This window comes from Eptesicus fuscus, chromosome 12 (assembly GCF_027574615.1).
Source record: "Eptesicus fuscus isolate TK198812 chromosome 12, DD_ASM_mEF_20220401, whole genome shotgun sequence".
Lineage (NCBI taxonomy): Eukaryota > Metazoa > Chordata > Mammalia > Chiroptera > Vespertilionidae > Eptesicus > Eptesicus fuscus.
In genome coordinates this window covers 66121983-66149513 of record NC_072484.1, presented here as the reverse complement: position 1 = coordinate 66149513, position 27531 = coordinate 66121983, and the positions used below count along the sequence as shown (strand labels likewise).

Genomic DNA, 27531 nt, shown 5'->3' with positions numbered 1-27531 from the left:
GTTAGTTGTCTCAGGTGGTGCTGAGCTGGAACAGAAAAATGTAAGCATCACTTAGATCTTTTATAAAGTGTCAGAATTTATTAGCGTGGAATAAGACAAGAAGAGTGGAACCAGGTGTGTTTTCAGAGTAAACAGTTCCACTAATAACAATGTAAATTGCTTGTGAATTAAATTGGCTTGAAGTCCTCTGGTCCTGCCCCTTAAATTTCTGGATTCCCAATCTGCCATTTCTCAGCAGGTTCCTGTTGATACTCTTATCACCACTTTGCCCCTGTTCCCCCGCCTCCCCCCCCCATTCCATTTCCCTGTTCCATTTATCCTGCCAGGAATGGTTTGGCATGGAACAAAGAGCAGGATCAAGATGAGTGTAGCCAACATTCTGTATCTTAAGTCCTGGATGCAGAATGAGTGGTGGCTCCGTGTTAGCCGCACCTTTCCTCACGCTCCCTTGAAACTGACCCCCCCCCCCCCGCCCCCATCAAAACATGTATATTTTGGTGTTAATCTAGGTGAGATCAAGTTGGAGCATTTTTCTTCTTAAGGGAAGTGCCTTTTTGTTGTTGTTTATCTTTTTAAAAAGTAAGCTGGTAGAAAGCCCACTTTACAACTTAATTACTTTAAATAATTTAGACTTTATAGATTTGATAATTGTTTTTAAACTCAGAGCAATAATGAGTCATCTCTTAGTACTAAGCATCCAGTTTAGTTGGCAGAGCCATTCTTTTACAAATTTGTCAAACCAAACAAAAACAAAGCCAAACCTTGTGGAAAAGTTTGGCTGTGGAAAACTGGGCACAAGCTTGGTATTTGTGAAGGCGAAGGTTTCGGATTTTTGTTTTAGGCTCTTCTGACTGCAGTAACGTCCCCGCACATTGAAATTCACGAGGGCACTATCCTACAGACGGTTAGGACATGTTACAATATCTATTTGGCCAGCAAAAATCTCATCAATCAAACCACTGCCAAGGCTACCCTTACTCAGATGCTGAATGTCATTTTCACCCGCATGGAAAACCAAGTGGTGAGTGAGCAGTCATCCGCTGCTGGGGGTGGGACAGCATCCCATGCTGTGAACTGTTTTGTGTGTGGCCTTAGTGTCTGGTGATTCACTAGCATTTTAAAGTGTATTCCTTCTTCCTCTGAATTCTCTACACTTTTGTTTTCAGTCTTGCTATAAAAAGCAAGAGAGAGAATCTAGCAAGTATTTTGAAATTTGCATTCAGAATTTGCTTTGAGTTTGTCAAAGGGATTTATTTCCTTGTTAAAATTTTATCCTTCTCTTTGGAAGTTTTTTAAGCAACAGGCTGGTGTATTTTCTGTTCCTTATCAAAATTCTGGGACCATTTGGATTGAATCCTTTTTTTGTTGCTTTCTAGTTTCAGGAGATCAGAGAATTGGAAAAACCAATCCAGTCGAAACCCCAGTCCCCTGTGATCCAAGCTGCAGCAGGGTCCCCAAAGTTCAGTCATTTGAAGCAGAGTGAGGCACAGAGCAAACCAACAACTCCTGAAAAGACAGATTTAACCAATGGTGCACATGACAGGAGTGGTTCTGGAAAAGTGAGCTCAGAGAATGGAGATGCACCCAGAGAAAGAGGCTCATCACTATCAGGTATGCCCCATGTGCTGTGAGAGGGACAGGAGTCTGGTAACATCTGCAGGAAACCTCTAGTAGCAGCTCATCTGTTTCTGGGCCTTCCCCTTGACTTTCTGTTTGCTTTCCTCTCGTGGAACACAACCATCAAGGCATGATGGCTAATGCCCATTGTCACCTGTGTAGTGTTCTCTCAGTAATTCCTGAAATGTATCTAGCTACTGCTGGGTTTTGTCTTTTTTGGGGTGGTGTTTTTGTTGTTGTTTTTTGGTGTGTTTTTTTAATCCTCACCCAAGGATATGTTTTCATTGATCAGAGAGAAAGAGAGAGAGAGAGAAACATCAATATGAGAGAGAGACATCAGTCACCTGTCTTCCATATGCACCCCAACCGGGAATCAAATCCACAGCCCTTCGGTGCATGGGATGATACTCCAGCCAACTGAACTACACTGGTCTGGGCTGGCTACTGCTTCTTGACATCAGCTTCAATGCAGTGGGTTCAGTTTGGGGCACTTATCTCCCAGTAGTTAATTATTTGGGTGGTTAGTCGTTCAATGTCTGTGTTATCTTCCCAGAGGATGACAAGGACTTCATCTGTCATGTACACACAGGATCTCCATGCTTTACCCACTGCCCTGCAAGTCCTCGATACTCACAGACATCTGTGAGAGGAGCAAAATATGGGCAGTTGCTAGAGATGTAGATGGACAGATAGACGGCTTTGTTTTCTTATTCTGTGACTGAGAATGTTACCTGTTTTTGTTTGCTTTTTTAAATGAAAGAGATATTCCCCACCTGTTTATAGTCTTAAAGCAAATAATGTATTAGGCATGGAATCTTGGATTGGGTTGTCATAAGATTATTTTCCTTGGACAGTTGATATGAACCAGATCCAAATTTTTTTTTTTCCAGGAATGTACCTTCCCAAGTGATTCTGTCAAATAATTCATTACTCTAGCTGGTTGTTCTACATGAAATATCTGACCCGTCTTTATAATTACTCTCATGTTTTCTTCTGTCACATTATTGGTGACGATTTCTGTCAGTAGTGTGTTCCCTACTAGAGAGTACAGATTGGAGCAGCTTTTGTTCCTCTAAGTCATCAGAGTGCTTTGCATATGTAGGAACAGGCCAAGTGTCATTGCTGGAATGTTGTGCTGTATCAGTTCACTCAAGGGAAGGACAAAAAAGAAAGTGGCAACTAGGAATTGCATGTATCTCAGGGTGAGCACAGAGGTGCCGTCTCCTCAATCCTCCTGTCATGTGTCTTAGGGAAGATGCTCAGAAACTCCTGGCCCACACTCTGTATATGTCATCATCTTTGCCTTCTCAACTCAGGGCAAGGACCAGGTTTTTACTGTAACCTTTATCAGGCTGTGATCAATAAATATTAATTTTAAAACACTGTAGTAAGCATAGCTGTGTCTCTCTGAGCTGCATGAAAGTGCTTCCACTACAGCCCATTTCTACATGGCAGCCAAAGTGATCTCTTAAAAGCATGCATTGGATCACAACCCTCCTCTGCTTAAACCCCATTGGTAATTTCCCATGCTGTCCCATTCAGAGCGAAATTTATGTCCACCCTGTCCCTGTGGCTTCCAAGGCCCTGCTTGACCGGGCCTCTGCCCACCTGTCTGTCCCCTTCTTTCACCTCTACTATACAATGTGCAGATGGTATTTCTGATTCTTGCAAGTGCCACACTTGCTCTTGGTGCCTTTGTATTTTCTGTCCCTTCTTTGCCCCACCTTTATCTTCAAGTCTCTCGTTTCAAACAGATCACCCTCAGAAGTTTCCTATCATGTCTGTCCCCTAGCCTCTTTTCTTCATGGCACTTATCACTACTTGAAATTACTGAGTTAATGTTTACTTGTGCCCGGTCTGAGACCTAGGCCGCCCTGCTTATGACTATATTTCCAGCACCTGGAATGGTGCCTAACACATATGGCAGACACTTAGTAAATACACTATTTTGAACAAATGGGGGTAGGGGAGGAAGCTTGATTTCCAGAATATAATTTTGCAGAAACACAGTAACTTAAAATTCTGTGAGAATGATTTGCAGTTAGTATGTTGCTGCGGATTTCGTTGCCAATACTTGGTGCACCCCATGAGGCTTCTCCCGAAAGTGTGGGAATCAGATCGCCTGTGAGAAACAAACCGCAAACTTGCAAATAGTAGGTCAAAATGGAGGTGTGCCGTCACCCTTAAAAAGAGCAAAAGGCTTCAGTTCTCAAAATGTGGCTCTAAAGAAAGAATGGGTTCTTCAGAAGAAAGGATTGAGAAGCCTTGGAAGCAAGGAGGATGGACAACCTGAGAGGCAGATGGCAGAGACAGTGCCTTGGGCTGAAGTGATAGAGACCACACATCCACCCCTCCATGGTTCCATCCTTTAGTAACCACCATCACATAGCCACCCCTAGCTTTGCCAGGCACTGTGCAAGGCACTATGCTCATTACATGAACACTCCACATACATTTTCCTGCTTAACTGGGAATCCTCCCCGTGGCCTGCCTGGGATAATTTGCCTCCCAAGAAATTTGTGTAGCCCTAACTGGTTTAGCTCAGTGGATAGAGTGTCAGCCTGCAGACTGAAGGGTCCCAGGTTCTATTCCAGTCAAGGGCATGTACCTTGGTTGCAGGCACATCCCCAGTAGGAGGTGTGCAGGAGGCAGCTGACTGATGTTTCTCTCTCATCGATGTTTCTAACTCTCTATTCCTCTCCCTTCCTCTCTGTAAAAAATAAATAAATATTTTTTTTAAAGGAAAAAAAAAAAGAAATTTGTGTAGATGGAGATAATTCACCCAAAGACCTGAGCATCTATTTCCCTTTTCCAATTGTCAGTCTTATCTGCCTGTCTAAGAAGTGGATCAGATGGCTCTTTGTAAACTCACAAAATTAGATTTTTTTAGCGTAAGATATGCTTATTTATATGAATTCTTGGGCATGGCTAACCGCCTTCCCCAGGGAACCTCACCCCATTTGTCCATTCACACCTCTCCTGATTGCCCAGCCATTCTTGTCAGTTTCTTAAAAAACAACTTGTTTGAGAGAGAGCATATACCGTAAGTTTGCCCATTTAAAATCATTGAATTCTTGTTAGTATGTTCACAGAGTTGTGCAACAATCACCACAATTAATTTTGGAACATTTCATCACACCCTTAGCAATCACTTCCCATTTTCTTTTAAGTTCATTTTTTAAATTCTGACATTTTAACTCCCAACATTACACATTAGCGTTTATATAGTTAATATGTAGCTATTGTAGGTACACAATTACCTATGTGTATACTGATTGGTTAGTTCGCTTTTAAATAACCCATTTTTAAGTACTATACACAATAGAGAAACTTTATCCTCCCTCAGCCAATATGGAGGTTCTGATCAGACAGCCTAAGTTCAGATCATGACTCTACTACCACTTAGTTCTTTGACCTTGGGCAAAACCTTTAACCTTTCTGAGCCTCATCTGTAAAATGAGAATACTGCTAGTACCTATCTTATAGGCTTGTGAGAATTAAATGAGAGCAGTGTCTGGCACTTAGGGCTATGTAAGTGTTTACTATTACTATCTTTCAAATAAGTTTCAGCTTTAACAATGACTTAGTTTTTTAAAAAAAAAAAATAGCAGATATTTCAGCTGGTAATCTGATGTGAAGGTGGTGGGAACAGTGTCATGGATAAAGAGAGCCTGTTTTCCATGTTAAATAAATACTTGCGGTAGGTTAAGTGTTCAATGGAAATGAAAACACTTTGGGTTTTACTCCAGGACACTGGGGACCAAGCATGGAACTTACAAAAATAGTGGCCTGATTGAAAATCCTCCTTGAGGAAGAATTTAAAGGGTTATTTTGTTTTTGTTTATTTAATGTGATGGCCTTTTTGGTCATTGTGGTGTTTTATAATGTTTACTTCTAGAAGGGCTATTTAATAGTTCTTACAGATCTAGTTTTCTACAAAAACAAATGGTGCCGAACCTCTTCCACTTAAACTGTTAATATTTTACAGAATAATTCCATTTACATTTTAGTAAATCCTCAACTAGCACATTGAAAATTTCATGCTAAGTTCTAGGTTTACATTGTGGGAAAAACAAGGCAGCAGAGGGTAGTCCCTCACTAAGGCTTCGTGTTTCCAAGCTGAAGACACATGAGAACCCGTCTTCTTTTGTTCTGCCAGGAACCATAGATGGATAAAATCCAGCTCCTGCCTCCAACTTGGGGGTGAGGAGGAGGACCCTGGGACTTAGAGCAACTGTAACTTAGGAAGGAAAAGTGTGTAAGTCGGAGGGGTACTAGTGTTCCATAAAGGAAAGTTGAAATCATAGCTGATGTTGCCTGAGAATTTCCAGATTTCATGGGACTTGTCTTCTGTTGGTACAATCAGATCTGGCCTTGGTGGGTACTTATTTGCACCCTTTGCCTTCTGAAATTTGATTCTAGAGAGCATGGACAAAATCTCCTCCTTCCTATTTTCCCTAGAAATGCCCACATGTATATGCTTGTGTTTGTGTATTTGGGTGTGTGTGTAGGGACTGATGATGGAGCCCAGGAGGTGGTGAAGGAGATCTTAGAAGATGTGGTCACATCTGCTGTCAAAGGTAAGAACCAATAACCCAGCCTTTCCTTCTACCCCATTCCTTCAAAAAAGTCCTTACCCAGATATTTTAGTGGTAGGGTGCCCCGCCCCCAGTGAGCCCATGGAAAATGAATCTGCCCATGTCTGCTCATCTTTCATATGGAATTCAAATTACTTGTTTTTAGCAGGTGATTTTATTCTCATTTGGGTTGGGCTCAAGAAGCACAGTCTGATGATGTTAGGGTTGAGTGTTCCACATAGAGACACAGAGGACCACTCCTGTCTACATCCAGTTTTTCCAGGAGTGGGCTGTGAGCCCTGAGGTGGTGTCCATTACTGCTGAACTTTCATGGCTAGCCATTGACTTGTTGAGCAGACAGTCCCTATGTCAGCAGGTATCAGATGCACATGGAAGTTTATTCTTTTGTTATATTTCATTCATAACTCCCTCAGTTTTTCGGTGTGGTTTCAGTGGAATTAAATTTGTATAGCTCAGTTCCAGTGCCAATAGACCATTAGTGGGTTAAGAAATCAGTAATTTAGTGGATTGCAGTGAGCATTTTTTAAATGAAAGAAAATAAATAGAATACAAACTGAATGCATTGCGTGTGGTGTATTAAGCATTGTTTCATGAAACGTGCATTTCAGTTATGTGCACATGTGTACTAGTTCATGATTTTTAAAATGTATTTCTTACTGAAGGTTTATCATCCAAGAAATGTGACCTACTGCTCTAAGCCTATCCTTTTGTTGATTTAGGGTCCCACCAAGCTGTATACATAGATTTCATTATTTAACCCTTTTAGAAATATCTTTAAAATTGAATAATTTTATTTCACACCCTTAGATTGTTTTCTGGGGCCAATACAAGAAGTCCTCACATAATAAATATTTGTCTGTCTTGTTCACTGCTGTATCCCTCAGTCCCTAGCACAGAAATTGGTAAATAATGGGCACTTGATAAAATTTGTCGAATGAATATATGCTTTGTAAAACCATTATGGAAGATTGTGCTTATTAAGTTGTTTGATGTCCCATCTGTATGTAAAGATCTACATGGTAAATTCTCATGGAGTTCTGCTGTTCTGCTAATCATCAAGTATAGCTTTCTTTCATTAAATGACAAAATCTATTAATTCTTTCTCTTTCCATTGTTCACATGGCTGCCAGGAAGCTCACATCTTCATTTTCTTTCTTTTCTTTGTAACTGAGGTTTTCTTTCATAACTATCAAATCCTTTAATTTATGTGGCTCTTTTTCTCTAACCCCTATATTAATAGACCTTTTAAAAATAATCTGCACTTTTCATGTTTAGCTTTTTCTAATCTTTTTGAGAAGGGGAAGGAGGGGCAGGGTTGCTGTATCACATTTCTGGACGTACCATTGACATGGACTACAGTATTAATCAAGACCCTGGTGTTGGGGCTGTGGATAACAGACACATGAAAAACCTACGCATCCCTTTGGGCAAGCCTTTTTCAATGCGTATTATGTCAGTCATGGGGTAGTGATGCAGGGAAAGGGAAAAAGCAGTACCTAGAAGGTTACATGAATCACTTCTTCCTGATGGCAGGCTACCTTTCAGGATAAGTACTAATTTGGTAAAGATATTTGCACTTGTGTTTGAAGAAGCAGCACAAAAGCACAGTCTGACAGAACCCGAGAGGGCCCTTGGCGAACTGGAGGGACTGGAATGTGCTGTCCCATCAGCAGTGGACGAAAACTCACAGACCAATGGGATAGCAGATGACAGGCAATCCTTGTCGTCAGCGGATAACCTGGTATGTTGATGATTCTCTCATATGGATTCATTTCCATTTTTACCTTTTTATAAGATGCAGAATTAAATCTCTGCCAGAAGAAGTGAGTGAAAACCAGTGAGCCCTATTCAGTTTCTGGTCAGAGTCCTGGCCTGATATTCTTTGTTAGTAGGTTCCGTTTTTGGAACATGCTAATTAATGTTGGTTGTATTCAACATTGTTATTAAACCTTGTTTATTCAGATTTTTAACACTTATATTTCTTGCCCTTTTTATTCTCTCTCAAAGTAATATGCAGTTATTATAGGAAAATAAAATGTAGAGAATGAAAAAACAGGGAAATACAAGTCATCCATAATACCATAACTCAAAGATAACCCTTGTTAACATTTTCTTTATAGCCTTCTAAATTTTCCTACCCTTCACATATTTTTTTCACTTAAATGGAATAACAATATACATGCTGTTTTATAACCTATTTTGTAAACTTAAGATATATATTATGAACATTTTTTAAAATTTCTTTATTGATTAAGGTGTTACATATGTGTCCTTATTCCCCCATTCCCCCCCCCCCCCCCACTCATGCCCTCACCCCCCAGTTGTCTGTGTCCATTGGTTAGGCTTATATGCATGCATACAAGTCCTTTGGTTGATCTCTTCCCCCTTCCTCCCCCGCTCCCCTACCTTCCTTCTGAGGTTTGATGGTCTGATCGATGTTTCTCTGTCTCTGGATCTGTTTTATGTTGTTCATTATATTCCATATATGAGTGAGATCATGTGATATTTATCTTTCTCTGAATAGCTTATTTCACTTAGCATAATGCTCTCCAGTGTTCATAGCAGCAAAATTTACAACAGCTAAGATTTGGAAACAGCCTAAGTGCCCATCAGCAGATGAGTGGATTAAAAAACTGTGGTACATCTACACAATGGAATACTATGCTGCCATAAAAAAGGAGTTCTTACCATTTGCAACAGCATGGATGGAACTGAAGAGCATTATGAACATTTTTTTCAGGCCGATATGTTCACTATAATTTTTTAAAAAACAGTTTTATTGTTTTCTTGATAATGTTATATGTGGAACCTTGGTTCTCAAACTTAATTTGTTCTAGCAGACTGTTAGAGAAGCGACTTATTCGAAAACCGAATCATTTTTTCCCATTAGAAATAATGTAAATTGAATTAATCTGTTCCAAACCCACAAATGATTCCCTGTTTTAACCTTTCTTATATGCAATACATGTCTAATATACTGTTTAATCTATAAATAAATACGTCTTTTCTTGAATTTATTAAACCACCCCCTACTAGCCTTAAATGAATCACTTCCAGCACTTGTTCCAGGGCTGTCTTTTAGGAAGTCAGCATGGGCATCTTCCCTTTTTTCACATAGCACTGTCTGTAATGCTGCCCTGGCTAACTACTTTTCACTTATTCAAACCAGCAACAGTTTGTCTACCTCTTCAGTAGCCTGTGATCATTGTTTTTTCACACCCTTAGCAACATTAGCACTCTTGATAGCCTCTTTATGTTGTAAATTTATGCTATTCATTGATTTGCCAGCAATAAAAGCATTCTCTCCTTTGTTGCCTGAGAGACTCTTTTTGTCATGCTAAGGTGTTAGCATGAAGGGGTTGTCAGGTCAAAAACCTAAGTTTGATTTGACAACTAGGACATTTTTTCCCTAAACCATTTGGTCGAGAACCGAGATGGGAGACATTTGAGATCTGAGGTTTGACTATATATAAACATTCAAAACAGGAAATAATATAACATTAACATCCAATGTGAACGCACTCCCTGTACCTTTTCCCTAGTGTTTCTCAAACTTTTTTCATTATCACCCCTTTAAGGAGCCTTTTTACATATTTTTTCTTGCTCACCGCCCACCCTTTATGAAATTTTAAAGCTACTAATAAACTAGATATCTGCTTATGTACTGCTTATACATAAAAAGAAGAACTTTTCACCCCCCAAGAACCAATTTTTTGCCCTTAGTCTGTTCAACCTGCTATAACAGAATATCATAAACTGGCTGGGTTATACACTACAGAAATTTATTGCTCACAGTTCTGGAGGCTGGGAAATCCAAGATCAAGACTCCAACAGTTTTGGTATCTGGTGAGGGTCTGCTTTCTGTTTCATAGTCAGGGGTCTTCTCTCTGTGTCTTCACATGGCAGAGGGGTGGGTGAAGGAGCTCTCGGGGCCTCTTTCATAAGGGCACTAATCCCATTCATGAGGACTACACCCTCATGACCTAATCACCTCCCAAAATCCCCACCTCCTAATGCCATCACATTGGAGATTAGGTTTCAACATATGAATTTTGAAGGGACACAAACATTCAGTCTATAGCAGCCCCTTGGGGTTATATTATCCCTGTTAAGGATGCACATCGGGATGTATTGAAGTCCATATGAGGGTCTCATGTCTTATATACTATGCTGACTTGCTTTGTTCACTCAATGCTATCTCATGGACATCTTTCCACATCAGTACATACAGGTCTAACTAATGTTTTAATGGCCATGTAAAATGCAATCATATGGATTACTGTAATCTATTTAACCAATTCCCTATTAGGCCTTTAGGTTATTTCAGTTTTATCACAGAAACAACCCTTCTATAATGAACATCCTTATAGATAAAGATTGTGCACATCCTTATTCTTTCTTTGTGATAAATCCCTGCAGTGGTATTGCTGGGTCAAGAGTTGGAAGCTCTAAGGCTTTTGATCCTTAACATCAAATTAGCCTGCTGGGAAGGTAATACTGGAATCTGTGCCCACTGTAAGCTGTCATTTCCTCATTGAAACCGGACAATAGCGTTCATTCAGAGCCTTGCTAGTCTCTTAGGAGAAAGATCCTGCCTTAATGATTGGTAGTAAGGTTATTTATATTTGCATTTGCATTTCTTGGTGAATTGCTTATTAATGTTTTTTACCAGTTTTTTATTTGAGAAAAAGGTTTTCATACCTCTTTAATGAATTATAAGAACTTACTGTATATTGAGAATATTAATCCTTGCCATAGGTTTCAAATATTTTTATTTTTAAATGTAGTTTACTTATTTAAAAAAAGTTTTTTAAAAAAATACCTATATATTTCTTATTTATCTTGCAATAGTATTCTTAGAAATACCTTTTTACCCAAGCTAATATAAATCATTACCTATATTTGTTGTAGTTTTTTATGGTTTAATGTTTAAAAATTATCATTTTAAACCACTTTTTGAAGGACAAGGAACACGGTTTTAGAATTGCCTTAATGACTCTCCCATAGCTCCTATTTTGCCATTTCTCCCCCCTTCACCCCTCCCTTCCCCATTGAATAAATAAAATAATTTGCATTTCCATGAGATACTTATTTCTTATTTTTTAAAATAATTATCCTTTTGTTTTGACCTTCCTTTCTTTCTATTTAGGAATCAGACGCACAAGGACATCAAGTGGCTGCCAGGTTCTCTCACATTCTGCAGAAGGATGCCTTCCTTGTGTTTCGCTCCCTTTGCAAGCTGTCCATGAAACCCCTTGGTGAAGGCCCCCCAGATCCAAAGTAAGCAGACAGTAGTTCTTGGCTGTCTATAACCCGGGTGATCCAGGAGGATCTCAGCGGTTCCAGGAAACCCAGTGCCCTGGCCCCTGGCAGGAATTTATTCAGGATAGTTTTATAGCTTTTTAAATTCATGTGGTGCCTACAATCAGTTCTTTCACAATGAATTGTCTCTGTGTCCCCTTCAACCAAGATTCTGCCCAGTTTTGCTTTTTTGGTTTATATGCTAGAAATAATTACCTTGGCCCTAACCAGTTTGGCTCAGTGGATAGAGCCTCGGCCTGCGGACTGAAGGGTCCCAGGTTCGATTCCGGTCAAGGGCATGTACCTTGGTTGCAGGCACATCCCCAGTAGCGGGTGTGCAGGAGGAAGCTGAACAATGTTTCTCTCTCATTGATGTTTCTAACTCTCTATCCCCTTTCCCTTCCTCTCTGTAAAAAATCAATAAAATACATTTTAAAATAATAATAATAATTACCTTGAACATGCATGCACCCTCTTTTTACTGACCAATCAATTTAATGTACTAATGAGGGCAGGAGCAGGATGTGAGCAAATTTCAGTTTCCTGCCCTGGTTGAAAACCTTTGTTGCATGGATACAGACCCAGATTCAAACCAGAGAAACCAGCCTTTCTTTGTAGTAGTGAGTGAACTATCACAAGGATGGCAGTGCTGTGGAGTGTCCAAGCAGAGGCTTTGGAGCCAGAGAGAACTGCATTCAGTCCCGGCCCTTACACCTAAGACCAGCTCCACGGCTTGTAGGAGTTTCTGGAAAATGGGAATATGGAAAATCACCTTACAGGACCCATTTAATAAAATAATATAAAGCACAGGGCCTTGCACGTTATAAGAGTTTTATAGTCACTATTATTATCATCATTATTATTAGTCATTAATAAGAACCCTCAACTCTTCTGTTGAGAATATAACCATTAGGAAAATGGTTTATGGAAATTTCTCATTTCTTACCATTCCTGTGGGCGGAGTGAGGGGGCACGAGGCAGGTGGATAAAGAGCACCATCTTCATTGTCTATGAAGGCCAGATGTTTTAGGCTCCATGAATGAGGTTGTAAAAGTAATTGTTCTATCAGGTGAGTTGCAGAACCAGCTCTCCAGGGCCAGTTGACACTTACTTTGCTCCTGCTATCTCTGCTTTATGGGGGGGGTTTGGAGGGGAGGGCGGTGAAAAGAATAGAAGCTGGCAGTTCTTGTTCTCACAGGATCTGCAGGTCCTAAGAGGACCCATCTCCTGTCATCTGCCCTTGTTCTCTTGACATTTAGGTGCTGTTGCTAGTTCTTAAATCATTGGCTTCTCAGGAAATTCTCACTGGTAGAGGAGTGAGGCCTTCTCAAGAAACATGATTTTTAAGTTTTATCTTTTAACCCCATCATCGTTCTTTGTTTTCTTTGTTGCTAGGTCCCACGAGCTGCGCTCCAAGGTGGTTTCCCTGCAGCTGCTCCTCTCGGTGTTGCAGAACGCCGGCCCCGTCTTCAGGACTCACGAGATGTTCATCAATGCCATCAAGCAATATCTCTGCGTGGCATTGTCCAAAAACGGCGTCTCTTCAGTGCCTGATGTCTTTGAGCTCTCTCTGGCCATTTTTCTTACTCTTCTTTCAAACTTTAAAATGCACTTGAAAATGCAGATAGAGGTACGGACTCCAAATGGATTTTTTTCATTTTGTACCAGATGGTTAACTGCTGGTGGCAGCGTCACCAAGAACTGCAGTTACACAGTCTACTGGCTGCTTTTCCCCCAAAGAACTTTTTGAATGAGTGAGGAGCGAAGAATACCTTTTCGTGAGAAGTTACTGCTCAAAAATCTTGTATTCCTTTCATTTTAACCAAAGATTTAAATCAAGTGGTCTGTGTGCTAGTGTTAGCCCCCACAAATATGTTTGTTTAGTCTAAATTATTTGAACTACCCTGAATTAGTTGCCAAGTAGAGAAATCAGATTCTACATGAAAATCCATATTTCTGGTTTCTCTTGAAAAATCACGACAGTGGTCTTGCATTGTCATGTGGCAGCTCTTGGCGATGACTTGGGAGCAGCTGCTCCCTCTGATGACCGTGTTCCCCAGTTCCCCGCGCCCTTGCCCTCCAGCTGTTCCCACGCAGCTAGGGTTTCATTGCGATTCAGCAGCATGTGTACACCACTCTTCATCATAGGATCTGCCTGTCCTCTAAAGGCTTGGAGGTTTGAGCCCTAATTCAGACTATTAATCAGTGTCCTCCTTTGTCTTCATGTCACATAGGTCTTTTTCAAAGAGATTTTCCTGAACATTTTAGAAACATCAACAAGTTCTTTTGAGCACAGGTGGATGGTCATTCAGACTCTGACAAGGATCTGTGCAGGTATTTTCTCCCTGAGGGTGCTCATCCCTTTGGCTAGCCCAGAACCTCTTGATGTATTTATTTTCCAAAGTCAAGAGGAAGATCTTTAACTCCTCCTCTTTGAGTTTTAATGAAGTGCTGGGAAAATCATTACCTTATAGGCCAATGCTAACCTAATGACTAGACCCACCCCACCTCCTTTAGAGGATGAGCAACTCAGCCTGGTTGCCCGGGAAATTGGGGTTTTGGCACTGAAAGTTCCACATCCTGAGAAACCCTCAAATCCTGGAAAACTGGGACACTTGGTCACCCTGCTTATCAGCTGAATGTGCTTTTTTAGTCACAGGGTCCAAGGTATTGGTGCTGCCAACCCTTGATGGGGTGCTTAGGTAAATTTGGATTACCTTACACAATGCAAGTGTGTGACTGTAAAGCCAGCATCCTTCTTTATCATCAAACATAACTTAAGAGTTGCACAGCTTTAAAAAGTGGATCAGGCAATTGTTACTCCTGTTTTGATGAGGAAAGTAGCTTGGAAAGTTGGAATGAACTGCCTGAGATTTTAGGTAGTGCCCAGGACTAGAGAGAGGGCCTCCCATCTCCCTACTACTTAAGACATTCATTTCTTGTGAGTGATACTGTGGTATGTCCACTTGAGTTAGCAACTCACTGGGAAAAATTTTTTGACACAGGAATCTTATTTAATAAGAAAACATAACTGTTATTTGTGTTCAATCAGAATTTGTAATATTTGTCTGTTATTTTCCAAGATGCCCAGTGTGTTGTAGATATTTATGTCAACTACGACTGTGATTTAAATGCTGCTAACATTTTTGAGCGCCTCGTAAATGATTTATCCAAAATTGCTCAGGGAAGAAGTGGACATGAGCTGGGAATGACACCTCTGCAGGTAAAAATACTAAGAATACTCATTTATACTTGAAGTTCATTCATTTTGATAAACATTTATCAAGTGCCACCATGTGCCAGGCACTGTCCTTGCTGCTGTGGGTACAAAACAAACATATGTATGTACATGCACACAGTTGCTACCGTCACAACACTTACAAGCAGACAAGGAAGAAATAAATTTCAGAGAAGCATAAAGCAGGGATGATAGAGGAGTGTGGAGGTGGTGTCATTTTTTAATGACATCATCATAGTTAGTCTCCCTGAGGAGGTCACATTTGAACTGATATTTGTAGGAAGCAAGTTCACTCTCAGTCACCTTTCCAGAGACCTTGTGAAAACAGGATCTCAGGCTCCAGTAAAGGCAGAAGAGATTGCCTCTTATCAGTGTGCCTGTAAAGAATAGGATCCTTAACCTGGGGCCTCTAAATGAACTGGTCAGAATGTCTGTGAGCTGCCTGGAATTATGTGCAGGATTTTGGTCTATGGCATTTTCCCTAAAACGTTCATATTGTCATTAGATTTATAGAGAGATCTGTGCCACCTTAGATGCTGTTTTGATCCTAAAATATTGGTTTTTGTTTTAGATTATGTGTGATTCACATTTAATTTTTTATTTAAGAAATGCTATTTTTTAAAAAACTGTTTTTATTGTAGAGTGAGCCTTAAAAGGGAATACATTTGTGGGTGTTGGGGAGATAAGAGTGTGTTCAGAATCACTAATTTGCTGCATAATACAAGATTTTTTTTGGTCTTATTTTGAGATTAGAGGCCCAGTGCTGCATGAAATTCATGGCGGGGGGGGGGAGGGGTCCCTCCCTCAGCCCAGCCTGCACCCTCTCCAATCTGGGATCCCTCTCACAATCCAAGACTGCTGACTCCCAACTGCTCGCCTGCCTGCCTGCATGATTGCCCCTGCCTGTTTCTGCCTGCCAGCCTGATCACCCCCTAACCACTCCCCTGCCAGCCTGATTGATGCCTAACTGCTCCCATGCCAGCCGATTGCCCCCAACTGCCCTCCCCTGCAGGCCTGGTCACCCCTAACTGCCCTCCCCTGCCAGCATGGTTGCCCCTAACTGCCCTCCCCTGCAAGCCTGGTCACCCCCAACTGCCCTCCCCTGCAGGCCTGGGTCCCCCTCAACTGTCCTCCCCTGCTGGCCTGATCACCCACAATTGCCCTCCCCTGCTGGCCATCTTGTGGTGGCCATATTGTGTCCACATGGGGGCAGCCATCTTGGACCACATGGGGGCAGCCATCTTGTGTGTTGGAGTGGCAGTCAATTTGCATATTATTCTTTTATTAGATAGGATTAGATAGGATCAGATAGGATCACTGGTTTAACACCCTGGGGGGTTTTTGTTTTTGTTTTTTTAAAGGAAAGTATTAAGTGTTTTTTCACATTATACAAGCAATGAACTTCCTTTTAGAAATTCAGAAAGCACTGTTCATTTTAAGAAAGCACACATCCAATATTTTTGCTGCTAGGATGTTTGTGATGAATACCTTCAGAGATTTTCAGGGTTTTTAAAATGAGCCCTTAATACTTGATGTCACCTGTTAACTTTCCCTTGTCAGTGGTTATCTTCTGTCCTCATAGAATTCCCTAAGAGCCCTATAGATATCCGCACTTAATTTGTCTAAGTCTCTGTGCCATGTCACTTCTGTTCTTTAGGAGCTCAGTCTGAGGAAGAAAGGCCTAGAGTGCCTCGTGTCCATTCTCAAGTGCATGGTGGAGTGGAGCAAAGACCTGTATGTGAATCCCAACCACCAGACCAGCCTCGGTGAGAAAGGGCTGCTGCCACCACCACCTCCACTCACAATTGGCTATTTACGGCTATTGGGAAAAGTTGTCCTGTTATAGTTGTCTTAGAATTAGCAAAAAACACTTTAGTTTGCTAAATACCTATAGTATTTTAAAGGTTCTGCTTTTTAATCCATCGGGAATGTGGAAGAGGGATATGTGTGAGTTGTACTCTAACTTCATGTTTCCAAATGGAGGACCAATTGTTCCAACATTTTTTATTAGTCTCCCTCACTGATTTAAAGGTCCACCTTTATGACATACCATATTCCCTTGTGTGTATATGTCTGTTTCTGAATTTTCCATTCTGTTCTATTGATTTGTCTATTCTTGCACCAGTACAAGTGTCTTGACTATTTTTTATCATACTTTTATGTGAATTTTAGAATTAGCTTATCAGATTCCACAAAAATGTAAGTTTTTAAGTAAAGGATTAGAGTAATATCACGGTTTAATGCTTATGATCTTGACAGTGCAAACTTATTGTTATAGGTGTGGAAAAGGGAATTGCAGAGCCAGAACTGAGTTCAGCCATGTCTGTTTCCCTTTTGCTAATATGGTTTTCTTTTCTATTACGTTATTGCAGGTCAGGAGAGGCCCACAGATCAGGAAATGGGGGATGGGAAAGGTCTCGACATGGCGAGACGGAGCAGCGTGACCTCCATGGAGTCCACGGTGTCCTCAGGGACCCAGACAACTATCCAGGATGATCCGGAGCAGTTTGAGGTCATCAAGCAACAAAAAGAAATCATTGAACATGGCATTGAGCTGTGAGTGTGGCTGTTACTCTAGCTGAATCTCTTGGGGCCTCTGACAAAGCCACATCTTCTCTGGGGACCTGGGGCTGGCTCCTCAAAGGGAAATGCCTGTTACAGAAGGCGAGTGCTGGCACTTGCAGCTGAGCCTGATTAAGCCAGCAGAGTGAGTGAGTTTTGTGTGTTAGAGAGAAATGTAATGTAATGGGTTTGTGTTTGATGCCTGGTCTTTTTTTTTTTTTTTTCCTAATTAAAAAAATTAAACCACTAGAAAATATAGAAAAGTATAAAGCAAGAACTTGTAAAATTACTCCTAGAGGAAATCACCATTGGTAACACTTTTTCCAACTATATATTATGAAAATTTTTAACATACAGAAAAATTAACATCTGCCACATTAGTGTTACCTATGTATTATTTTCTTCTGAACCATTTGAAAGTAATTTCAGCCCTACATCTTTGAAAACCTTACCATTATCGTAACCACTGGTAAATCTTAATGTGTTTCTTTCTAGTCTTTTACATACAAAAATACATATGCACACACTCATATCCTGTCCAACTTCTGAGTGATTGAAGTGTTGATCTCTTCATTTCCTCTGTCACCATCCTTACATCCCTCAAAAGTAATCTTTTTGAAAACTTAAATCAGGTCTTATCACTCCCCTGCCTAAAGTCATTCCAGGTTTTCCATTTTCTCATCACAGCCTGACCCAGCCTCTGGACCATCTCACTGACCTCATTTCTCGATAATCTCATCTCCTGCCAATACCCCTGAATCACATAATAGTTTCAGTCCTTTAAATACTTCCAGGTGTTTTTGTTCTCATGCCCCCTGATTGGAATACTCTTGTGTCTTTTTCATCCTTTGGACTTGGCAAAACATCTTCCTCAAAGTGGCCTTCTGTAACCACACTATCTAACAGGTCCCAGGTTATTCTCTGTTCCTGCACCCTATTCATCTTCTTCCTTCACAACCCTTGCTACAGTTTGTGCTTATATATGATGTCATTCTCTCCCGTGCACAGCCTGGTAAATAAGTTGAATTTATACCTTAGTGGAAAGTTTGCCTGCCTTTAACAGGAAATACATAAACGCAGTGTAGAGCTTTTGTAGTGGCTCCTATGGACATCAGAGATCCAGGCTACTCTTAGCTTTCTGCTTCACCAGCCTTAATGCAATTTGCATCTTCATTGTTGACTCATGGTTTAAGGTGACTGCTGGAGCACTAGCCATCACACATATATTCTGGGGAAGAAGTGGGAAAGGGCAAAAAGAGTATACCTCCCAGTCAAGTTGGCTTTGTTTAAGGAGCCTTCCTAGAAGTACCCATAACACTTCTGCTCAAATCCTCACTGACTAGAACTTTATCACATGGCTGTACTTTGTCCAAGGGGGAGGCAATGAAATGTAGTTTTTATTTCAGGGAGTTGTGTCCCCAGATTAAACATGTAGGGTTTTGTGAATGTTGGAGAAGGGGAGTACGGATATTGGGTGGCAACCAACAGACTTTGCTCTATAGGTAGGTCAGAAATTGAAGATGGAATTCAGAAACCTGCCAGGATACACAAGACCTTCCTAGCTGATATATGATGGCTTGTTCATGGTGTTATTTTAACCTACCTCAAATGCTAGGTATTTCTATCCTTTAGATTTTGAAATGAGCAATCTGTGTCCCATCTCTTCTTAAAACAGGTTCAACAAGAAACCCAAGAGAGGGATCCAGTTTCTTCAGGAGCAGAGCATGCTGGGAACATCAGTTGAAGAGATTGCACAATTCCTGCACCAGGAGGAGCGTCTCGATTCTGTAAGACTGGGAGTTGAGCACTTGCAAGTGGTTTCTATCAAGTGACACTAAGACCATACCAGGTTTTAACATAGAGATTGTCTGACCCTGAGTGCAGTGGCTATTGTCCACACCTACTTATAGCAGCCCGACTCTTCCCTTTGGCCAGTGAGGCAAAAAGCTCTTTGAAGGGAATAAACTAACCTCCTGACAAGTGGTTGTGTATTTGGTAGCAGAGCTAGAAGTGTGCCTTCACTGCTAGAAACTGTTCTATCTGCCACTAACCTCCCTCCCTAGTGTGCCCCATCATTTCTCCCTTTTTAAGTCTCTTGTGCTTCCTCCTCTTTAGTGGCAGGACAAACTGACCTGGAATTGTTGGGAGGGCGGACAGTTCAGGGAATCACCTAGCTTTTCTAGCAGTTTTTCTTGTGCTGTCTTGAACTAGGCACTCTGCCTCCCCACTCTGGCTGAAGTGTCTTTCATTGCGCATTCATATTTGACAATTTCTAGATGTAAGTGAATGTGTGTGTTTCAGACCCAAGTAGGTGATTTCCTGGGAGACAGCACGAGGTTCAACAAGGAGGTGATGTATGCCTATGTGGACCAACTTGACTTCTGTGAAAAGGAGTTTGTCTCAGCCCTGCGGACATTTCTAGAAGGTTTCCGCCTACCTGGGGAAGCCCAGAAGATTGATCGGTTAATGGAGAAGTTTGCCGCAAGATACATAGAGTGCAATCAGGGGTGAGCGTCATGTTTAAATCCCTTGTCCATCATCTTTTTGCCTCCATCAGAACACTAATCTTAGTTTGGTTGGGGGTTGAGTGTAATCTTTCTAAGTCCATGCCAAACAACTAAAATTTCTGTTCACCATGTGCCAGACACTGTACTGAGGGATTATCTTGTGTAAGACCTCAGAGCAACTGTGTCCCCTTTTTCAGACCAGGAGATTGAGACCCAAGAGGCTAAGTAACTTGCCCAAGATCCCAGCTAGAGCCCACGCTATTAATTATGATAAGAGAGTATTATGGGTTGAGAAGAAGCACTTGGTCACCTCTTCCCTAATCAAAAATAACTCCCTGGTTTAATATATGGGATAGATCTCAGGATTTTAGTTTTTCTTTAATTACATACTGATGAGCAGGTTACAAAAAAATGGCTCTGTAACTAATAAAACCCATCTAAGTGCATGATTTCATATTAGGGCCTTTTTTCATAGGTAGTTCATGTTTTTTGTACAAGGTAAAATTGAAAAGAGAACTGACCTTTATTAAACACCTGCTGTGTGTCAGCCAGGCCATGAGTTTTACATGCTTTACATTGAATTCATGGTAAGCCTGCGAGTGGTATCCCCATTTTACAGACGAGGAAACAGACTCTGGGACATTGAGCAACCTGTCCGAAATTAATCAGCTAGTAAATAGCAGAGCCAGGGTTGGATATGGGTTTGCCTAAATCAAAGCTCATGCTTTTTCCACTGAACATGAAGTTACTAGGGTAAAAATGTCTGGATATACTGTAAAAACGATGTGGAATTGTTCAGTAGAAACATGTTGATAACAGTTTTGTCTCTTTAATCAACTTGGTTTTCATATTAATTGGTTCCAGTCCTCCAAGTGTACAGCAAGCTGTCCCCTGGAGATGGCATAGTCAGCAAAGGGAGCATCTGGTCATTCTAACTAAATGGATGCTAGAACTTGCTGTGAAGACATAATTAGATGTTATTTTCTTTAAATATATAGGCATACCAAAAGTATTTGCTCACTTGTGCCTCTGTGTCACATTTGGATAATCTACAGTATTTCTAACTTTTTCATTATTAGTATATTTGTTACTGTAATCTGTGATCAGTGATCTTAGATGTTACTATTGCAATTGTTTTGGGGAAGCACAAACTGCACCCATATAAAATGGTGAACTTAAAAAATGTGTGTGTTCTGGCTGCTCTACCAACTGGCTGTTCCCTCGTCTCTCTCCCTCTCCTCAGGCCTCTCTGTACCCTGAGACACAACAATATTGAAATTAGTCCATTTAATAATCCTACAGTGACCTCTAAGTTTTCATGTGAAAAGGAGCGTCTCACATTAAACCAAAAGCTAGAAATAATTGAACTTAGTGAGGAAGGTATGTCAAAAGTTGAGATAGGCTGAAAACTAGGCCTCTTGCACCAAACAGTTAGCTAAGATATTACCACACCCACCCCAACCATCAGCAACAACCGTTCTGATCAGTTAGCAGCCATTGACATCTAGCAAAAAGATTACATCTCACTGCAGACTTAGACGATGGTTAGTATTTTTAGCAATGAAGTATTTTTAATTAAGGTGTATACATTTTTTTGACATGCTATTACACACTTAATAAGTTACTATAGTGTAAATATAACTTTCATATGCACTTGGAAACCATGTCACTTGCTTTATTGCAATGTTCACTGATTGTGATGGTCTGGAGCCAAACCTATTATATCTCTGAGGTATGCCTGTATTTCCTTTGTGGACCTGGAGACCTTGGTCTGTTTCCCTTAACCAGAAAATATGTGACCTAATTAAATTTCACATTAGAATGCAGACCTTTGTGTGTTCTTCAGAATTTCTCCTTTTCCTATTGGGAGCAATTGGGCAGACCAGTTTTTTCTAGCTTTAGCCTCACCTATTATGAAACTGTGCATCTACCAGTTTTTGTCCTTTTATCCTTGCATAAGACAAAAACAGACATCACCGGCATAATGTTTAGAACACACAAATATTTCCTTTGTATTTCTACTGTTGAATATTACAGTGGGTAATGTAAACTGTAAATTGTTGATAACTGGACAGCAGTTTTAGTCAGCTTTCTACCCAGTGCCCAGCACGAAGTGCTTGCTGACAGTAAGAGGACCAGTCTGAGGCAAGCGAGGCACTAAGGGTGCTACCTAGAAGAGGCCTCACTCTCGGGGTCTTGTACTGCAGGGTCGACACTCAGGAGTGAGGGTGCCTCGCTTGCCTCAACCTACTCTCTGGAGGATACTTGGGGATCTTCTTAAAAAACTGACTTGAAACTGTTTTATTCAAAGAAATCTAAAGCTGACACATATTCTTAACTACCTTTCTCTACACTCTGGGTCGTTAATTATCCATCAGCGATGATGAAAACTCTTTACTCATTTGGCATCTCGTGGAGCAGTCAGCCTGCTTTCAGTGAAGCATGTCCCCATCAGCACTGGACTGTCCCAGCCTCATCTCTATGCTTGTTCTGACATCTGGAATCTTTTCTTCCAGGCAAACACTTTTTGCTAGCGCTGACACTGCGTACGTCCTAGCATATTCGATTATTATGCTAACTACAGACTTGCACAGCCCTCAGGTACAATATGTTAATGATTTATATATTATGGTAGCTCAATAAGTAGCTTTATTTGGGTCATTGGATATTTTCTAAATGGTTTTTGAAATTTTTTTAAAATTATAGGTAAAAAATAAAATGACAAAAGAACAGTATATTAAAATGAATCGGGGCATCAATGATAGTAAAGATCTACCAGAAGAATATCTCTCAAGCATCTATGAAGAGATAGAAGGCAAGAAAATTGCAATGAAAGAAACAAAGGAGCACACGATCGCAACCAAATCTACTAAGCAGAGTAAGGTCTAATGGCAAACTTTATATTCACTGCAGTTTTCAAATGTGTCAGAATGCATGATTAAGCTCATTTTATGGATGATAGCATTAATTTGCATATATAGATAACTGAATAAGAAATGTGGTTAAATTAATTAATCTGAATTGCTCCCCAAAAATGTTCCTTAAAACTGCTTTGATACCAGTGGTGATTTTGCCGACCTTGATTAGAATTCTGTTAGTTAAGGCCCTTTTGAAGCTACCCATGTCTTTGTTTGCAAGGCAGCAGAGTGTAGAGATTTATAGTGCAGGCTCCAGAGCCACTCAAGTCCCAGCTGTACTACTTACTAGCTGTGTGACCCTGGGTAAGTTACTTAACACCTCTGTGCCTAATTGTATGATGATAATATTTCTAACAGACTCATAGGATGGTTGGGAGGATTTGTGAATTAGTCATTATAAATCTTTTGAAGCAGTGCCTGGCACTTAGCCAGCACTCAGTGAGTCTTAGTTCTTATTCTCTTATTTCTCTGTAGATGTAGCTAGTGAAAAGCAGCGACGGCTACTGTACAATTTGGAGATGGAGCAAATGGCTAAAACAGCCAAAGCTCTGATGGAGGCTGTGAGCCACGCCAAAGCCCCATTTACGAGTGCCACTCACTTGGATCACGTCCGGCCAATGTTCAAAGTGAGTATCCTGAGAAGTTAGGACGTGGCTAACCCCAATTCTGGAGTTAACCAGCCGGAAGCTAACCAGCGAGTATATAATGGTGAAGAGATTGAGGAGAGGAAAGACCAAGTCTGGGAATTGCTTTCTGAATAGTAACTAAGGTGAATCCTTTCTAGAAGCCCTAGCATCAGCCAAAAGCATAGGCTCTGCAGTCAGAATGTCTGGGTTGGAGCCCTGTCTTTGCCATTTTAGTTTTTGTTGTTGTTGTTTTTTAATTGAATTTATTGGAATGACACTGATTAACAAAATTAAGACAGGTTTCAGGTGTACAATTCTACAACACATCATCTGTACACTGTATTGTGTGTTCACCACCCCAAGTCAAGTCTCCATCCATCATTCTATATCCCCCACTATACTCTCTTCCACTTCCCTTTACCCCAAGCCTTTGCCACTTTGTAGCTCTGTGACCTTGGTCAGTTACTCAGCCTCTCTCTTTTCATCCTACCTAATAAAAGAGTAATATGCAAATTTACCCTAACTCCGCTACACCCACAAGCCAATCAGGAGCAAATATGCAAATAAACCCAACCAAGATGACTACAGCCACAGAGAGCGGGAGGGAGGCTTGGGTTTCCCTGGCAACAGGGAAGCCAAGCTTTCCGCCTGCCCTTACCGGCCTAAGCCTCCACTCAAGGCTACAAAGTTTCAATTATAGAAGGTAAACAAATCCAAACAGAAATGGCGGCAGCTACGGAGCTGGAAAGAGCAGGAGGCAAGGGTTGCCCCCGGCAACAGAGGAAGCAAAGCTTTCCATACACCCTGGCCGGCCCAGGCCTCTGCTTAAGGCTACAAAGTTTCAATTATAGAAGGTACACAAACCCCAAAAGAAATGGCTGCCGGCCACGGAGCGAGCAGGAGGCTTGGCTCCGCTCCAGGCTACAAAGTTTCAATTGTAGAAGGTAAATAAATTCCAGATACCAGGGCCTCCTCTTGGGTTGCCAGGGGGCGTGGCTGGCCTGCAAACCACTACAGGTCCCTCGCTCAGGCTGCCCCACACCCCAAGGGAACCCCCACCCTGATCCAGGACACCCTTCAGGGCAAACCAGCTGGCCCCCACCCGTGTACCAGGCCTCTATCCTATCTAATAAAAGAGTAATATGCAGATTGACCATCACTCCAACACACAATATGGCTGCCCCCATGTGGTCAAAGATCCTGCCCCCATGTGGACACAAGATGGCCAGCAAGGGAGGGCAGTTGGGAGGCACCAGGCCTGCAAGGGAGCGCAGTTGAGAGGGACCAGGCCTGTGAGCGAGGGCAGTTGGAGGCGATCAACCCTGCAGGGGAGGGCAGTTAGGGGTGACCAGGCCAGCAGAGGAGGGAAGTTGGGGGCAAACAGGCTGGCAGGGGAGCAGTTAGGCATCAATAAGGCTGGCAGTGGAGTGGTTAGGGGGTGATCAGGCTGGCAGGCAGAAGCAGTTAGGGGCAATCAGGAAGGCAGGCAGGCGAGCAGTTGGGAGCCAGCAGTCCTGGATTGTGAGAGGGATGTCCCAGATTGCAGAGGGTGCAGGCTGGGCTGAGGGACACCCCCCACCCTCCTTGCATGAATTTCGTGCACCAGGCCTCTAGTCATCTATAAAATGGGGACAAATATAGGGTTGCTGGTGGAATTTAATGAATTAATAATTATTTAGGCAAAAGAGACCATTTTATTGTGATAGCTCATCTCAGTGGCCTCAGGGTTAGTTTATCAGATGAGAGTAGGTGGAAGTACAACACCATATCCTGAGGCCTCTCTATTTTTATTTTTATTTTATTATTTTTTTTTTAATTTCTTTATTGATTAAGGTGTCACATATTTGTCCTCATCCCCCCATTCCCATCCCACCCCTCTCCCCACGCATGCCCCAATCCCCTGTTGAACTTAACCGTTGGATAGGCTTATATGCATGCATACAGGTCCTTTGGTTGAACTCTCCACCTCCCCCCACCCTCCCCCTACCCTCCCCTATCCTCCCTCTGAGGCCCGATAGTCCGATCGATGCCTCCTTGCTTCTGGTTCTGTTCTTGTTCCTCAGTCTATGTTGTTCATCATTTCCTCTAGATGAACGAGATCAAATGTCACTAGATATATACTAATAAGAACTGAATGTGAGACGAGCAATAATATTTATGCTGACAGGCAAATGAATCAATCTGTAGCGAGCTTCCCCCTGGACCAACAGTTCTTTTGAGACCCAATTTCGATGTCCTGTAGTTCCTTATGTGTACATGTCAGCACTGACCCCTCAGCTCTGGATGGTGGACAAAAGGTGGTAATGGAGGTCCGACTCCCTCTGGTTTGGTCTCGGCCGAACCCAGGGGCACGGCGTCACCTGGACTAAGGGGCACGTGGCCTCACCCATACCCAAGGGGCGCGTGGTCTCACCCGGGCCTGGGACCCAGCCTCACCCGGAAGGATCCAGGGGTGCACGGCCTCACCCGGACCCAGGATCTGGCTTCACCCGTACCCAGGGACGCTTGGCCTCTCCCAGACCCAGGGGCACGTGGCCTCACCCGGGCTTAGTTGCACAAGGCTTCACCTGGATCCAGGGACACATGGTCTCTCCCGGACCCAGGGACGCTTGGCCTCTCCCAGACTCAGGGCCACTTGGGCTCACCCGGGCCTAGGTGCACGAGGCCTCATCCGGATCCAGGGACGCATGGTCTCACCCGGACCCAGGGACGCTTGGCCTCTCCCAGACCCAGGGGCACGTGGCCTCACCCGGGCCTAGGTTCACGAGGCCTCACTCGGATGGATCCCAGGAACGTTTGGCCACTCCCAGACCCAGGGCCACTTGGGCTCACCCGGGCCTAGGTGCACGAGGCCTCATCCGGATCCAGGGACACATGGTCTCACCCGGACCCAGGGACGCTTGGCCTCTCCCAGACCCAGGGCCACTTGGGCTCACCCGGGCCTAGGTGCACGAGGCCTCACCCGGTCCTGGGACACATGGTATCACCCGGACCCAGGGATGCTTGGCCTCTCCAGGACCCCGGGCCACTTGGGCTCACCCGGGCCTAGGTGCACGAGGCCTCACCCGGATCCAGGGACGCTTGGCCTCTCCCCGACCCAGGGCCACTTGGGCTCACCCGAGCCTAGGTGCACGAGGCCTCACCCGGTCCTGGGACACATGGTATCACCCGGACCCAGGGATGCTTGGCCTCTCCAGGACCCAGGGCCACTTGGGCTCACCCGGGCCTAGGTGCACGAGGCCTCACCCGGATCCAGGGACACATGGCCTCTCCCAGACCCAGGGCCACTTGGGCTCACCCGGGCCTAGGTGCACGAGGCCTCACCCGGTCCTGGGACACATGGTATCACCCGGACCCAGGGATGCTTGGCCTCTCCAGGACCCAGGGCCACTTGGGCTCACCCGGGCCTAGGTGCACGGGCCTCACCCGGATCCAGGGACACATGGTCACCCGGACCCAGGGACGCTTGGCCTCTCCCCGACCCAGGGCCACTTGGGCTCACCCGAGCCTAGGTGCACGAGGCCTCACCCGGATCCAGGGACACATGGTCTCACCCACACCCAGGAACGTTTGGCCACTCCCAGACCCAGGGCCACTTGGGCTCACCCGGGCCTAGGTGCACGAGGCTCACCCAGATCCAGGGACGCATGGTCTCTCCAGGACCCAGGGCCACTTGGGCTCACCCGGGCCTAGGTGCACGAGGCCTCATCCGGATCCAGGGACGCATGGTCTCACCCGGACCCAGGGACGCTTGGCCTCTCCCGGACCCAGGGCCACTTGGGCTCACCCGGGCCTAGGTGCACGGGCCTCTCTATTTTTAAACTGTCTAAAAAAGAAACACTTTCTAATGCTACATAGTTGATCAATTCTAGATTTTTGTGAGCTTTTCTTTTCAGGGAGTTCACAAGAAAATTGGAGGATAGGTAAAGTCTAAATAATTGAATTAGGACTCTTTCAGTTAATTAAGTTATAGGAGATAAGTTGCCTATAGGTTTTACTTTTCACACTAACCTCTGATTGGTTAGTGATGTCTTCCGTGAGCACAGGTAGGCATAGTGTTGGCACACTAGCCACATAGTTACCATCCTTTCTTTTGACCTGTACATGTAGTATATGGCATCTCAATGGTGATAGCTTTGACCACAGTTTAGGAGGAACTATTTT

General features: G+C 42.9%; 1 protein-coding gene across 1 annotated transcript in view; it reads left to right on the top strand.

Annotated features, from left to right (window-relative positions):
- ARFGEF2 (ADP ribosylation factor guanine nucleotide exchange factor 2) overlaps positions 1 to 27531 on the top strand; it is an 89583-nt gene that overhangs the window by 25084 nt on the left and 36968 nt on the right. Inside the window, exons 5-19 of the mRNA XM_008159199.3 lie at positions 842 to 1021; positions 1377 to 1611; positions 6129 to 6197; positions 7805 to 7956; positions 11365 to 11495; positions 12912 to 13146; positions 13751 to 13850; positions 14600 to 14739; positions 16412 to 16520; positions 17127 to 17310; positions 18992 to 19103; positions 19618 to 19823; positions 22340 to 22424; positions 22530 to 22701; positions 23216 to 23367. Of these exons, the coding sequence (XP_008157421.2) occupies positions 842 to 1021; positions 1377 to 1611; positions 6129 to 6197; positions 7805 to 7956; positions 11365 to 11495; positions 12912 to 13146; positions 13751 to 13850; positions 14600 to 14739; positions 16412 to 16520; positions 17127 to 17310; positions 18992 to 19103; positions 19618 to 19823; positions 22340 to 22424; positions 22530 to 22701; positions 23216 to 23367 (2262 nt within the window). The remainder of the gene's footprint in view (positions 1 to 841; positions 1022 to 1376; positions 1612 to 6128; positions 6198 to 7804; positions 7957 to 11364; positions 11496 to 12911; positions 13147 to 13750; positions 13851 to 14599; positions 14740 to 16411; positions 16521 to 17126; positions 17311 to 18991; positions 19104 to 19617; positions 19824 to 22339; positions 22425 to 22529; positions 22702 to 23215; positions 23368 to 27531) is intronic.